This window comes from Canis lupus, chromosome 24 (genome assembly GCF_003254725.2).
Source record: "Canis lupus dingo isolate Sandy chromosome 24, ASM325472v2, whole genome shotgun sequence".
NCBI classification, from domain to species: Eukaryota; Metazoa; Chordata; class Mammalia; order Carnivora; family Canidae; genus Canis; species Canis lupus.
In genome coordinates this window covers 41,760,438-41,776,816 of record NC_064266.1, presented here as the reverse complement: position 1 = coordinate 41,776,816, position 16,379 = coordinate 41,760,438, and the positions used below count along the sequence as shown (strand labels likewise).

At 44.7% G+C, this 16,379-nt stretch overlaps 2 protein-coding genes across 10 annotated transcripts in view; one reads left to right on the top strand and one right to left on the bottom strand.

The window, feature by feature from the left end:
- The window catches only part of LOC112674152 (beta-1,3-galactosyl-O-glycosyl-glycoprotein beta-1,6-N-acetylglucosaminyltransferase 7), a 28,408-nt gene extending 13,460 nt beyond the window's left edge, over window positions 1–14,948 (top strand). The window contains exons 1-5 of one of the 5 annotated variants that reach the window (XR_007405423.1): window positions 462–1,340; window positions 7,013–8,041; window positions 9,174–9,269; window positions 12,375–12,903; window positions 13,465–14,948. Coding sequence is in view for 3 of the 5 variants with exons in the window: in XM_049100218.1 (XP_048956175.1) it covers window positions 7,072–8,041; window positions 9,174–9,269; window positions 12,375–12,598 (1,290 nt within the window). In the remaining 2 variants the exon portion in view is untranslated. Of the gene's footprint in view, window positions 1–461; window positions 1,341–7,012; window positions 8,042–9,173; window positions 9,270–12,374 lie in introns of those variants that run through there. The other 4 variants (XR_007405424.1, XM_025470461.3, XM_049100219.1 and 1 more) reach the window with 4 other exon arrangements.
- The window catches only part of RTF2 (replication termination factor 2), a 40,855-nt gene that overhangs the window by 8,964 nt on the left and 15,512 nt on the right, over window positions 1–16,379 (bottom strand). The gene's annotated exons all lie outside the window — the stretch shown is intronic.

Here is a 16,379-nt window from a genome sequence, read left to right as displayed (position 1 = left end):
TTTTCCAACAAGCATTCAAGGTACAGGGGGCACACACCGCAGCAAGACTTCACCAGCAGCCTTGCCATATGTGAAAGGACCTTTCCTTTCCTGATTCTTGTTCAGGCATCCAAAGATCTCCAAACACATCCGAGATCTCACTACTGAAAGGCGGCACAAATCTTTTTTATAAAAAGCATACCTGCCACACACAGCCATGCTGCAACTCCATGAGCCTAAAGACACTAGACTTTATCTGCTCAATGAAGAAATCTTTCTATGGCAACAGAAATCTGTTCCACAGAAGAGCAACAGATGCTTCGAGTCACCTGCGGGCAGGTGAAGTGAACCTGTACTCCTCTGACTAAAAGTCAAGCTCCAGTGCCTGGATCCATCCATGCAAGAGGATAAGCCTCCACCGTGTGTAACTCTAGTCTCTTGGCTCCACTACTCTTAGCAGAGCTGTTTGTGGGAAACCTAAAGACATAGCAAGTGAGGGAAGCTTTTAAACTAGAGGAGGGAAAGAAGGGGAGAGTACAGGCATCCAGCAGCGGAGAGCAACAAAGGGAAGAGTCACTGACGGTGGAGCAGAGGGGCCACCTCAGCCACGTGCCGCGGCACAGCCCCGCCCCTGGGAGCCGCAGAGGACTGAGCAGGGCACTGCTCACCTGCGTCCCTGAACTCAGGCCCTCTGGAGAGCCGTGCTGAGACGCTTGCATTGTTCCGAATGCTATTTAGGAAGCAAACAAGATTTTTTTTTTTAAGATTTTATTTATTTATTCATGAGAGACACTGAGAGAGGCAGAGACACAGGCCGAGGGAGAAGCAGGCTCCATGCAGGGAGCCTGACGCGGGACTTGATCCCGGGACCCCAGGATCACACCCTGGGCCGAAGGCAGGCGCCAAACCGCTGAGCCACCCAGGGATCCCCGCAAACAAGATTTTTAAAGGACTTTTATTATTTATTCTTCTGATGAAAACTGGCCTCCAATTTTTAAAAACATTTATAGAATTTGCCCTGCAACTGCTAGGGCTTCATCCAGCTTTCAGAACACCAGAGCACTCTGCTGCCCTTCATCTGGGCTGAGTGATTACGGCTGCTGTCTCGTCGTGTTTTGTGAAGCAGTGATCCGGTCGTTGAGAAATACTCAGAGAAGAAGCGACTATTTTTCAATCTGCAGGTTGCAACCAACAAGAATAAAATCCTCCAGGGATGAAAGGGTAACAAAACCTGCCAAGCAACTCCGTTCATGTGATTTGAGCGGAAGCCATGGGAAGAGAACCACCCATGGGAGAGAAAAACTGGGCTGGGACGGACACGGCCAGCATTCCAGCCCTTGGAATATGAGGAACGGCTTTTGGTAAGTGCTTCACTAAATATGCCCAGATCATGAATGCCAGAGGCTGAGCAGGTTACAATTATTAAAAATTTTTTTTGCCTCCTTTATAGTTTTAAAACATAAATAGTGGAAGATCAGTAATATTTTAAAATGCATATGTAGCAGGCATCTTTTTCTCTCAAAAACAGCCCTTGGTCTTCGTTTCAGCCAAAGAAAATAAAAGTGGAATATTTTCAAGTTGGAGATTAGATTTTTAAATTTAAAATGCCACCAGCTGCTCCTTCCTCATACCGCAGATAATAACCAAGTCAGCCTCAAGGCCATGTTCAAGGCCTCACTTTGTGCCAATCATGCTATTTTTGTTGTGGTGATTTTGGGTAGGATATCATAAAAAGTTTTCCTCTTTGTATTGAAATGGCTGAAACCGTATACATGCTGTGACTAAGACATCTATTTTGCTGGATAGTTGAACAGTGTTTGAATTCAAAATCAGTCTCACGTTGTAAACTAAAAGAGTTCAAGAAAACCAAATGATTTAATTTGTGGATACTGGGCATCATTCTGAGCCCAGAGACCATAAAATAACAGGCACCAAATTTTCATTGCTGTGGCTTAAGTGGCTTTTTTAGGATAAACCTACTATAAATAGAGAGCATCGACATTCATGGTCTTGGGGTCAATGCTAAGCACCCCAATCCTGCTAAAGCTGAGTACGTCCCCCAGCCAGGCTCAGTAGGAAACTCACATCCATCCACCTGCTCCGGAACTCCTATCCCGGTGTTCCTATGGGGCAGGTCCTATCGTACATTCCATCTTAAGTCCAGAAAATGGAGACTCAATGATTTAATCTTGGCAAGCTAATGTTAATGCTCTAAAACAGTAATATTCTAAAACATACAGGAAACTATTTTAAGTTCATCTTTAAAGAGGCCCACTCATTATCTGTTAACTCACAGAAATTACCCTTGTAAAAAAAAAAAGTATAAAAGATTTAGCAAAAAGAGTTAGCTTCTACAGGATGTTGTCAACTCCCCTGAAAAGTCTTTATAATTAAATCCTATCCTAACAAATTCAAAATGACTGCTCTTAAAGAAAGTGTTCTCGTGGTAATACACGATATCAACCCACGCCGCTAACTTTTGTTTCTGGCTGTTAAGGCTTGCCATGGGGTGGTGAAGGGGGGGCACTGTGGCTGGCTAAAGAAGAAAAGAAAAAGAAAAATATACTCACTTGGTCTAATAATTAGGGGAGTAATATGTTTTGAAACAACTCCTTGACAGTATTATATGCTTGGGCAAAAACATAAAAAGCAAAACTAGGGATCCCTGGGTGGCGCAGCGGTTTGGCGCCTGCCTTTGGCCCAGGGCGTGATCCTGGAGACCCGGGATCGAATCCCACATCGGGCTCCTGGTGCATGGATCCTGCTTCTCCCTCTGCCTGTGTCTCCGCCTCTCTCTCTCTGCCTCTCTCTCTCTATCATAAATAAATAAAAATTAAAAAAAAAAAAGCAAAACTAGTCCATTTTGAGAACTATTACCTGAAAATCATTTCTCCTATTATATAGATTCTAACACTATAAATAGGGAAAAACTATTTTTTAAAAGATTTTATTTATTTATTCATGAAAGACACAGAGAGAGAGAGGCAGAGACACAGGCAGAGGGAGAAGCAGGCTCCATGCAGGGAGCCCAATGCAGGACTCGATCCCAGAACCCTGGGATCACACCTTGAGCCAAAGGCAGACGTTCAACTGCTGAGCTCCCCAGGTGTCCCAGGGAAAAACTTTAAACCCCATCCTTAACCATAGCTTTGGTAATTATTTTTACTGAAAGAGACTCTCCACTATCTGTTGGGTGTCAAATGTCTTCAGTCAACTAAACATATGATCTTCAAAACATTACTCATGGTCTATTTAATTCTATTTGCTATTTGATTCTATTGCACCCTGAACATACTCACTGATTCTGCCTCCCAAAGGCTGTGGTGATGGAGGGACTAACAGATTATTAGGGTATGTAAGGCCCAGGAAAGGTAACTTCAGTAACTGACAGTACATGAAAAGAGAATGTTCTCACACACAAAATAACAGTTTCAGGAGCCATGTGTGACTCCAGTAAGGTGAGGAAAGAACATACTGGAATAGTAAAAATGGGCCTGATCTGGACAATCTTCATATTATCTGCTCCATAAAACACAAGGATAACTGCTACTCTTTCTAAAGTCTTTTTCTTTTTCTTTCTTTTCTTTTTTCTTTTTTCTTTTTTTTTTTTTTTAAGATTTATGTATTAGAGAAAGGGAGGGAGAGATAGTGCGAGCAGAGGGAGAGGGAGAAGGGGAGGGAGAGAGAAGGAGACAGCAGGGAGCCTGACCTTGCACTGGATCCTAGGACCCTGAGATCATGACCTGAGCTGAAGGCAGATGCTTAAACAGCTAAGCCCACCCAGGCGCCCCTTTCTAAAGCCTTCAAAATAAATATTTTAAATATAGTTTTTTGTGGGAGAAAAAAAGGGTCCAGAAGTCAGTAAGACTGTACTTTTTAATGAGCTGTGTATTATCCCCACACTTGAAAAACACCACTTACATGTCTCAGAAATTAGTTCAGTGATAGAAAAGTTGCATGTTTAATAATTACATTTTCATTATGGCAACAAAAGTCGAGTTTACATGATAGACAAACCCACAAGTCACCAAGAATCAAGGCTAGCCAATATTTGCAAACTGAAAATGGTGCCCACCCCCTGCTGAAAGATGACCTGGCCAGCCCCGAAGGGGGGAGGCCCGTGGGGATTTCCACGCTGCCCACTAGGTGTCGTATTAAAGCCACAGCAAGAACCGCGACAGTGGCGAGGCCTCGGGAGGCCGCACTTAGGAGGCAGGGCTGCCTGCCTTAAAGGGCCTGTGCTGAAGCAATGACAACAAAGCTTCACTGCTGCTGACCCTGGTCCCCACGGCCGGTGGCATTCTAGGGCACACCTACTTCTCAATCACAGAGGGAACCTGAGCTGGAAGGAAGGTTTAACTGGGCAGCGCTTCATTGACAGAATTGGGAGGCCGAGTGGCGGCAGATGAACACAGCCAAGCTCTTCTGTCTCTACAGAAGGGAGAGAAAACACTTAGCCCAGGTATTACCCTAAAGGATAGCGGATTACACATGGGACTTGTCCTCATTTAATTATTACAAACTACTGAAAAGATCCAATTCCCTGTGGTGGAGCCACAGTTTACACGGGGTGTGATTTGTCAGTGAAGTGGGGCTAGCAAAATTTCTGTGATGAGACCACAATGTTTTACTTTGACCACAAGCCTAGAAACAAAACCAAACAAGCCAAAGCTATAGTACAAGAGAAAATGCAACAAACTATGGCACATGGGTGCCCTTGAATTAAAGTTTGTAAAAGTAGTTAAAAGCTTTATTTTAATTTCAAGAAGGAATTTTCTTCCTGCTAAATTTCTAGGTTTTATTTTACATACCAGATATGAAATGTGTTCATTACGTGAGTTTTTGCATTTGTAAAAAGTATTACATAATTTCTAAAAATGTCTTTAAAATTATGCCCTAATGTTTCATGTTTGGGGCTATCTATAAACATTTACTGAACTGGCCTAAAACACTGTAACTTGGTCTATGTGGGCAGTAGCTGCTTTTTATGTTTGAAGCAGGGTGGGTAAAACAAAACCATACAAGGAAAATAAATACTTTTTTTAAACTCACAGCCCACAGTCAGCATTTAGAACTTTCACTGGCTCACAGTTTAAGAACACAAGGATAACTCAAAAGGCTGCCTGGTCAATGCTTCATCTAAATGCCATTTATAATAATGTAGGAGGCCAAGGGACTAGTGTCAAATCTGAGACAGAACATTGCTCAAAAGCAAATGGGATTTTTAAATAGGCAATGGTAAAGCTTTTTATGGAAATTGTAATTACTAACAACACAGACAGTTTACCTGCTCATTCTTCTTCCTAAATTTCAAAGATGATGATGCCTTTCATGCATTAATAATTAATTAATTAAAATGCCTTTGGTCACCACCTTTACTCCTGCTAAGCCATTTATGCATTTCTGCAGGGCTCCAGAAAGGCAACTCAATTATTATCAAATAATATTAGATAAAGATATCTTGTTTTTAATCACTGAAGCCTTCTCTAAACATAATCAACTCATGTCAACAAGACAAATTCTATGATCATAATATTTCTGATTTGTTGCTTCTTTTACTGGAAAAGAGTTATATAACATGATACAGAGAGACAGCACAAAATGAACTCTGAATAACGCGGAACAGAAAAGTATTTCTGTCCAAAATAAATATTTGAGATTTTTTTGCCTGTCAAGATTACAGCAGTAAACACATGCAAATATGCTCAACATCATTAAGGAAATGCAAAGTGAAATGCAAAGTAAAATGCAAAGTAAAACCAAAATGAACCATCACCAGTCACCTATCAGAATGGTTAAAATAATGAATCTGACCACACCAAGTGCTGGGGAGGATATAAAGTGACTAGAACTCTGCTACACTGCTGCTGGGAATGTAAAATGGTACACCCACTTTGGGAAATAGCTGGCAGTTACACTGCTATGTATTTACCCCCAGGCAAACAAAAACAACAGTCCTGTTAACATCACCCTGGAAACCTGCTGATTTAACATTCCAGAAGTTTTCACTAAGTGTTTTTTTTTTTAAACTGCTATTGCTCCTAATTTAGAACTGTGTTTAAAAGGATGAGAATTATACTTTCACTAATTGCCCCTACTGTGCCAAAAGCAAGTCTTAGGTAGGCAACATTTATGATTATGAACTTTTTAGTCATCAGGATTTTCTAGGATGTCAGTGAATGTAAGGAGATCTCCAGCATCACAAGTTTTGCAAACGGCTACTCAGTGCAATGTGTAGCCTGAGTCCATCCAGGACAGCTGTGCCCAATTCTGATATCACATTATTGGTCAATAAGTACCGGAAAATAAACCACAGACCCACAGCATATCTTACACTTTTGTAAACATGTTTCGTGGATAACTTTTCAGTTTTCCCAAAGGCTGATCTATATTTCAATAGTTTGAATACATCAGTGTTAATTCTGAGTTGCTGGAGGTCACCTAACAACTACTATGTTTTGGTGCTAAGGGCTATAGCTTTCAATAAAGCTACTGAAATACAAAAACAAAAACAAAGGGTCAAAGTCTTGTGCATGAATGCTTATAGCACCTAGTAATATCCTATAACTGGAAACAATTTCAATGCCCACAGCAGATGAACAGGTAAACTGTGGCTTGCCCACACGATGGAACCCTGCTCAGTTATAAAGAGGCAAGGACGGTGATGAATGCAATGATGTGGATGAAACCTCAAAATCTGTACCCTAAGTGAAACAAGCCAGGCAAAAACTACACAGTGTACAACTCCATTTATATAAAGTTAATGGAACATGCCAGTGAATCTACAATAACAGAATATCAGAAATAGCCCAGAGGGAGGGTGGAAGGAGGATGGAGTAAAAGGCATACAAGGAAACTTTCAAGGGTGAGGGGAATGCTTGTCCTGGTGACTGTGGCGATGGTTTCGCAGGCGTATATGCAAACAGGTACAGAAACACTGAGCATGTTATACACGTTATGCCCCTGCGCTTCAGTCGAGCTGTAGGTTGGGGAAGAGTTGCCACACCCTAAAGTCTACCTGTTGTTCTCTTAGGAAGCTGAAAGGAAAACATTTTAAACCATGGTGACAAGAAGGCCCTTGGAGCCCGAAACATGAGCCAGCTGCGAGCCACGAAGCCTGGGCTCCTCGTGTGTGCAGGCATTTGCATCTTTGTTTTTCTTTATTTAAGGAATCCAACTCCTGAGGAAGCAGAGGAGAAACCCACCTATCCAGCAGTAGTGGAATGTGGTTTTTATCCAGATGAACTGTGTTCAGCTTTACTTGAAGGGAAAGGGGCCGCCCTTCAAATCGCAAGATTTTGTAAAACCCCTCATGCTTCTCAAATACTTGCTCATTTACGCACACCAGGAAACTGTTCTAGGATTTCCCAGGACTTGCATTTCATAACCAGACCCTTGTCTGCAGAAGAGGGAAATTTCTCTTTGGCATATATTGTAACTATTCATAAGGAGCTGGCGATGTTTGTGCAACTTCTCAGAGCTATTTATGTGCCTCAAAATGTTTACTGTATTTATGTGGATGAAAAGGTCCCAAAGAAGTACACGACTGCTGTGCAAACCCTGGTTAACTGTTTTGGAAATATTTTTATTTCCTCAAAGAGAGCAAGAGTGGCTTACACTGGCTTTACAAGACTACAGGCAGATATTAATTGTATGAAAGATCTGGTCCATTCCAAATTTCAATGGCACTATGTCATTAACCTTTGTGGACAGGATTTTCCAATCAAAACCAACAAAGAAATCATACATTACATCAGAAGCAAATGGAATGATAAAAACATCACTCCTGGAGTAATCCAACCACCAAATGTGAAATACAAGACAAGTGAAAGTCATCCTGAATTCAGCTCTGAAGGAAATATGCACATATCTCCAAATTCAAAATTCAAAGACAAACCACCCCATAACTTAACAATTTATTTTGGAAGCGCCTACTATGTCCTAACAAGGAAGTTTGTAGACTTTGTACTGACTGACGCCCGCGCAAAAGACATGCTCCGGTGGTCCAAAGATGTGCAGAGCCCAGAGCGCCATTACTGGGTGACGCTGAACAGGCTGAGAGGTAAGGCCAACCCAGCAATATGGGGTCTGGTCAGAGTAGAGGCAGCAACAGCAGAAGTTTACTCTTGAGTGACAAGTCTTGCTATTTCACTATTTTACTATGGCTTGGCAAATAGCTCCACGTTGTACAGGATCTTTCACTTGAGGTTACAGAAGGGTCTTCAGTTTTAGGGGTCTGAGGTTTGCTGAGAGCGCACCACATTCCCAAACCAGCCCAGCTGCTTCTGTTTCCTCTCTGGAAAAAAATCATACCAGCATCTGGGCATAGATCTTCAGAAACTTCTTCATTCATTTAGTAAATACTACTGCATACCTACTAGAGCCAGACATTATGCTAGGGGCTCTTGAAGAATAGAATATATTGGGGCGTGTGGGTGGCTCAGTCAGTTAAGCGTCTGCCTTGGGCTCAGGTCATGATCCCAGCATCCTGGGATGGAGCCTCATGTCAGACTCTGCTCAGCAGGGAGCCTGCTTCTACCTCTCCAACAGCCTGAGGCTCCCCCTGCTTATGAGCCCTCTCAAATAAAACCTTTTAAAAAAGGAATAGAAAATATTAAAAGTAGTAATTTTCTGGGTGGCAGACAGGATACCTCTGGTTCTCTGAAGGGCAGAGGGAAATCTGATGTCCTTCAAGTGGAATTATTTTCTCTTTGTACAAAGCTGATCAGCTTCTATAGCGGGTGTGGCTTCAAGTTCAAACAGCTAAGCTAACTGGTCCAGATGACAGCGCAAACAATGAATCAAGCAGAACTCATGGTCTGGTTAGGATCTCACTATAATCTCTCATATCTATTAAAAATCCTATTTTCAAATCACCTCAGAGGGCTATCATGGAGAAAACACAATCCCAAGAAACCCAACATCATCATGCCAAGGACAGGCTGTTCAGTGAATTACTAGGAATGGAGAAAAGGAAGAAAGCGAAAGTGAAGCCCAACTCCAGAACAGAGGGCCAGCCCAGCACCCCCCACCCATCCCCAGAGCATTAACCCCTCATCAGATGATGACCCAACACTCCGAGTGAGGCCAGACTTTCCGTTTCCCCCCTCCCCCCACCTCTATCCCTGACAGTGGAGGAGGGGAGGGCTGAGGAGCTGTCTGTGTGCTGCAATGCTTGTTCTGTTTCCCCCCAGATGCCCCAGGAGCCACACCAGACTCCGGCTGGGAAGGAAATGTTCGAGCTGTTAAATGGAGAAACGAGGAGGGAAGTGTTCATGATGGGTGTAAAGGTAAAAACTGAACCAAACCAAAAGCAAGCCTTCCAATTTTATGAAAACTATACAACTGCTGCCAGGGTAACATGGGGAGACGCAGACGATCATTAGCAGAAGTAGCGATGTGATTAGTGACAGTCCAATTCCATTGGATCAATCTTTTTAGAACTTACTTAATTCTAACATCTAGACATTAAAGTGCACAAATTGATAAATTTTCACAAAGTGAACACAAAACCAGGCTGTAACTTTAAAGGTTTTAAGATAAAAATACACAAGCTAGCTGGCTTCCACGTGCTCCTAGAATTCAAACTCAAACATTTATTTAAAAAAGCTCCATGTAAAAAAAAAAAAAAGCTCCATGTCTCCCTAAGTCTCTACTGGAATAGACGAGTAATACGGGTGTATGCTCCAGAGCGGGTTTTTGAGTAGTTCTTGCTGAAGGAAGATCTTTTCGCTTTGCCCTCAGAAGACTCTCCCTGTGAACTGTGAATTATTTTGCCTCTGTGTCCGCTGTCTCAGAGGTTTTAGTTACCAGGACAATACAGAAAAGCAAGACTTGGGGTGGGGAGGGCAGTGCCTTCTCTGGTGAAAAGGCTGGAAAAGAACTGGCTGACTGCAGATTCTCAGGCACCACAGTCTAGGGGGAAAGGCCCAGGGAGTGGGAGCACTGGGCCTGGGCTCCCGCCAGGCTGTTCATGCCTCCTCTCTGGGCACCGGCTCCTCCCGCCCACCTGAAGCCCAGGATCTGATGGCTGTCTGAGAGGAGCAGATGGTCTTGGGGAGGAGATGGAGGCAAACGGTCACTGCGCCATGCACACAAGTCCGGTAGAGAGAGGTGCAAATGCTCTGGGAGCCCACATGGAAAGGAAGTCGAGGTGTCTGACCTTTATGGGGCTGCCAACTGTGGGGGACAGAGAAAGCAGGGAGAGCACAGCAGACGTGCGTGCAGGGGACTGGGGAACAACATCCTCTGTCTGAGCAGATCTGGCCCACCCTTCTGCCTGCTTGCAGCTTTCCAGCCACAGTGGGAGCTACTGTGAAAATAGAACCACCTAGTCTCATGGTACATTCGGGTGCGGTCCGCGGGGTTGAGTTACAGCAGACCAGATATGCAATCTCAGCTGGGTTCACCCCAGTTCTCAAGGTATTTATAAGACTGACCCAAAAGAGACAGGTTGTAAACAAGTGAAAAATGTAAAACCTAATATCAGAGTAATTCAAAGATGAGTAATTCCTGTTGTCATGTGCACAGCCACCCTCCTGACAGGTTATCAGGTCAGGAAGGGCTAGAATAATTTTCTAGTAATAAATACTTTCGCCAGGATTCAATTAGGGAGCTCTTCACACACAGAAAAAGGTGATAGCCAAACAGGAGGGTAAGCAGCAACCTTGGCCTTTCTTCAGAAAGCAGGTTCTTGCTGCCATGATGCACTGGGATTGACAAGACTGGGGAATAAATAAATGCTCGGGAAAGGCCAGGGGCCTGCAGGGTGGAGCTCAGATTCTTCCTGAAAACATGATTCACTCACAGAAGAAGTCATGTAGGGCTGCTGCTATCAATAATATCGATTTAGAATTTCATATAGTGACAACCTGGGTATTTGAGCGTCTGCCAAAAAGCCTAATTACTGTGGATCTTATCAACAATCATCACTGCCCCAAAGTAAACACTTCTGAAAGTTCTTGCTGTTGCTCACTTCGGTATGCACACCGTTGGCCAGCAGAGCGGTGATGTGGCCATGGATGGCCAGCATTCCGCCGGCCCCCGCCACAGGCCAAGCCCTGGCAGGGACTGTGCTAGACCCTGCCCCCTCCCAGAGCCCGGCTCTGGGCCTGCAGTCAGGCCTCACAATGACTCTGGGTTATTAACTATCATAAGCACACTGTACAGATGGGGAACCCTAGGCCTGGAGGAGCGAGTCACCCCCGATGTCCCAGGCAGCGGCACAGGATGTGGGTCTCGAGCCAGGTGCCGCTGCCTGGTGCCCCTCCACTGGATGAGCTGATACAAAGAGTGCCTGTCACCCTGCTGTTATCAGCAACAGCCTACTCCTGGTCACCAAACAGCATGAACCCAGCTCTGAGGACTTTCCCCTGGCTTGGGTTCCCTTTCCCTTCCAGCTCTAACTTGTGTGTATATAAAGGACAGGATTATCCAGGCACAGTCGAGGGACTCTTTTTCACTCTGTCCGAAGTTCTTCACACTGCTTGTCTTCATACTCCGACTTTCCAACTGGTGAAATGCAATTCTACTGAGACTCTGTGACGCTGTACCAAGGATGCCTCTCAGTGAGAAAGATCTGAGTCCTGAAAACAGGGCCATCGGCAGAGCGTTCTCTGCGCGCCAGCTGCTTGGCTCCTTACGGGATGAACACCTGCTCCCAAGGGGAAGGTTCTCCCCACCTTCTCCTGCTCACAAACACCACTCAGTGATCCTGTGCACACAGTTCCTCCCGTCCTGTGGTATTTCCCTCCGGCAGGTTTTAGGAGAAGGAGGGCTGTATGGGCGTGGAGAGAGGAGCAGGGCCCACCTGGACAGACCCCTCCCTCACACAAACTGAGTGCCCGCTCCTCTGTGAACCACAGTGGCGGCGGGGCCACGTCACGCTGCCGGGGAGGGCCTGTGAGTGCACGGAACAGGCTGCTGGGAGGTCAGCACAGGATTCGAACCACCATTTCAGTTCTCCCTCCTAGTTACATCACACACTCACCCTGCCGGAGCAGAAATGGACTGCAGCAACGACCTGTTAGCACCTATGCAATTCTTGCGCACCCCCCACAACTGAGGTTGTTCGTGAAGGCTGATAGAGAATTCAGAGCTGACCAGGCAAACGAGAGACAAGCACTACTATGCCTCCCTTGCGTGTTCATGATTCACAACCATTCCACCGCATTCCCTTAAAGTAGCACCCATTGCACACAGCACGCCTGTCCCCCATTTAGATTCTAAATCCCACACAGAAGCTCCCATCAGGGCCATCCGGGAAATCGTGTCCCGTCTAAGGTCCTGTGAGGCAGGGGCCCGACGGCTGATCCGGGAGAAGCGTCCCTCTCTGTGTGTGAATGTAAACTGACGGAGGACACAAAGGCAGCTAAGTTCTCATGCTTCTTTTGCAGGTCGCTATGTCCATGACAGCTGCGTGTACGGACCAGGAGACCTGCCGTGGATAGTTCGGTCCCCTTCCTTGTTCGCCTACGCGTTGGACTCGACGGACCCCCTGGTGGTGACGTGCCTGGAGCGGTGGCACCGGCTGCGGGCGCTGCGCGGGGCGGAGGCTGCAGTGGAGCCGCACTGGCATTTCCCACGGCAGCGCCACCTCAACGGGAGACTGGGCCGCTGAGCGGGAGCTGCACGCTGCCTGCCCCCCTGGGGCCATCGCCTGTGCCCCAGACTTGTAATGAGAGAACTTTCAACCAAAGAGACAATGAGAGACGACTCCTTGATACAAGCTAGTCGTGAGATGAATTTACAAACACACTGCTGACGAGCGTAGGCCACTTTTCTAGCTTTGAGGAAGAAATCACGAGGAAAAGGAGCTCAAGGAACTGCTGGGGGCATGTGGATCCGCCAGCCGGAGGGCTGACTGTTTCCATAAACGGCAGCAAATCAAAATCTCCAAACACTTAGACGCTGGCCCAAGTTCGAGTTAAGAACACATCTTGTTTTGAACATACAATTGCATATGAGATTCTAATAAAGAGCAAACTCCCCCTGAAAACTAACCTTTGCTTATCTAAAACAGCCTCTTTGGCTGTGAACCACAGAACTCTGTTCTGGTAATCCTAGGAAAACACAGAAGAGTCTGCTTCCTTTGGGTAAAATGAAACTAACCAGAATCCAAACACACTTTCTTAAAACGGTTGCTGTGAATTCCCGTAGTCTCGGGGTGCTAACAGCACCGTCTGCCCTGATGGCTACAAGCTCCACCGGGCTGTCCCACACCGACCATGACCACAGGGCGGCTTCGGGGCATTTGAAATGCAGACAGTGTGACAGATTAAGTGAATTTTATTCTTTATTTAAAGAAAATTTTAATGAACTGAAATTGAAATAGTCACATGTGGCTGGTGGTTACCATACTGAACAGCACTGGCCAAAGGCAGGAATGATCTTAACCCTCTCCACTCATAGATTCAAGTCTCTCAACAGTCCATGACCTTTTCATTGTTCTGAGAACTTTCTCTCTATTCTCTTTCTCCAAAACAGTTCATGGCACCATATGAGACTGAACATGTATAAAACTATGAAGTGGCACAACACGGGAGAACTAAAGGAGAAACGGGAAGCACAGGAAATAAATATATAATTCAGGAGCAGAGTCTAAAGCCTTAATAAACTGAAGCTTTGCGAGGAAATGAAATCAAATCCACTAAGTCAATGCAATAGCCCTTGGAAAGCAAAAAGCGAAATAGAAGGAAAAAAGGCTTTGAAAGCACATCCCACAAATCAAATGTAACTAACCAAAGAACATTAAAATGTCCGTTTCAACAAGCATTTTTTTCATCCAGGCACCTCGATCCAAGGAAAGCACACACTGAAAATGTTAAAACTGTCAAAGGTGAGAACCCAGGACCTCTACAATCGCACAGCTCTGCTTTTCAACACACTCTTATAGGCAAACACAGTGCTCATGGATGGTGCCAGCTGGCTGGTCTGAAGGCTCAAATTCACCATGACTGTGTCCCTTATATTTTAACAACTCACTAGCAAGTTAAGTGCAAAACCCATTTAAAAAAAAAAAAAAAAGTTTACATCTTTTCAAGTTACTTGAAACACAAGCTTGCGTTCATTTTGTTTCAATGTCAATTCACAGTATAATCACATTATTATGAAAGGGTCTACTCTGGATACCTACTTGCCAGATTTGCCGTATTTTGCCATATGAAGTACTTAGAATAACATCTGACTTGTCTCACAGATGAGGAAACCAAGGCTCAGGGCAACAATGGAACTTTCCGGGACCACACAGCTAAGCAGGTGGAGCTGGGACTTGGACCCAAGCCGGGAGTCTGGCCCCAGAGCCCATGCCTTTACCACACCACCTCACCTCATACAAAGAAAGATGAACTTTGAGAGCTGCCCTCAAAGGGATCACACATAACAGAAGAAGATATTTCAACAAGTCATTTCAGTAACAGATAAAGTACTAATACCCATACACCTTACTCACTGACTACAAAGCCTAAATAAATGAAGCCAGTGGCAAGTCAAATGCTACAGGTCACACCTCTAACATCTAGAATAGGGGTTCTTATACTTTACAGTGCATGCAAATCCCAGGTGAGGGGGAGATCTCATTAAAATGCAGATTTTGATTCCAGATCTGGGAAGGGACCTGGGAGTCTCCATTTCTTAAAAAGAAAAAAAAAAACCTCCCAGGTGATGCCAATATTGCAGGACCATGGATCATGCTTTGAGTAACAAGCACATCAATTATTCAGCAAACTATAATTACTCCAATGTGTTTCTCTTTATTCCAAGGAGGAAGAACACAGTGAGGAATACAATTAATTTTTTGGCTAGTGACTTGTTTAGAGTGAAAACAAACCAACCAACCTGGCAACTACATCTCTTTCTAGAAATCAAGTGTGCCCAGAGTGATCTGAAGCCCTGAGTCTCTTCTAGTGAACTGAAAAACCAAATGTGTATAAAGCTACAGACTGAAGAATAAAGAAAACGTATATCCTAAATATTCATGAGGTTCCTGAGTCATTCTTATGACACTGGTTTCTCTAAATTTCAGACATTATTTGAAAAAATGAAAATATTTGTTTTTAGACTTAGACGCTGTGGCTTCATCTCACTTTACTGACCGTTCCCTGATGTGCTGCACATCACTCTTCCTTTTGGCAGTTTTGGCAGAAACAGCTGGGGTTCACTTCTTCCCTGACAACCAGCTCTACTACCTTTCCTAGGTATCCCTGTAGTTCAGTGTGGCCACATGACTGAGTGATGGATGTCGGAACTGCACCACTCCCCGGCCTGGGCCCCTATACTGTATGGTCTCCTCTGTTCCCATCAGTCAGCTGAGTGCACAATACTCCACACCACAGGGGAGGTCTGAGCCAGAAGAGAGCAGGAGCCTGAGTCCTTGAGTTTCCCTTGGCAGAGAGCTGCCCAACCAGAACTTTCATGGAATTAGGTGAAAATGTGAAAGCTGTGGGTCACAGCAATTAGCCAACCTTGGTTGATACACTTAGCATTTCTACACTTCAGAGACTTTAAATTAGAAGCAGGAGTTTGATATCTGATAGCAGCATACAAATTTGTCATTTATGATTTTAAAATGTCATGGTTTGGAACCTGGATCAAAAAGGAAAATGTCTAAGAATTTACTATAATCCTTCATTTTACATATTAGAATCCGAAACCCAGAGAAGTAATATTCCCAAGCCAGTGCTGGAGTGTGACCCAGCGTTGATACATACCAGGCTATCAAGCGTTGGTTATATGGCTGAATGGCTCCCACTCAAGTGGGCTCCTGACTGTCCCACGCTCTATGATTTTCTAAATTGCACAGTGTTCTACACTGAACGTATCCCCCCACAAAAAGTTGAAGCGCTAGCCCTCACTATGTCAGAATGAGGCCACCTTCAGAAGTCAGGTCGCTGTAGATGTAGTTAAGATGCTGTTACTGGGGTGGGCCCTGATCCAATATGACTGGTGTGTCCTTATAAAAAGGGGACATTGGGACACAGAGACAGACTCCACAGAGAGAAAATCATATGAGGACATGCAGGAAGAAAGTGGCCATCTCACAGCCCTTAGAAGGAACCAATCCTGCCAACACTGTGATTTCAGACTCTGTGCCTCAGGAATGTGAGTAAATTTGTGTTGAGTTACCTGGTTTGTGGTGCCTTGTTATGGCAGCCAGTATTAGCAAACTAATATGGGGGAGAATTCTATGTGGCTCTGCAGGGACAATTTTTATGTGAATCCTGTAGTTAAAAGTGTTCATTATCTTGCTCTTCTGGCAACAGATTCATTGTTCAGAAAATTCTCTCCTGAGGTATCCCTGGAGTGTAGCCGGTGTCCTGTCTTGACTGGCAGTGGCTTCGACAGCCACCTTCATGAGACAGGAGGAGCCAACACTCCTAGTTCTCACCTGCCCTGCATTTCCC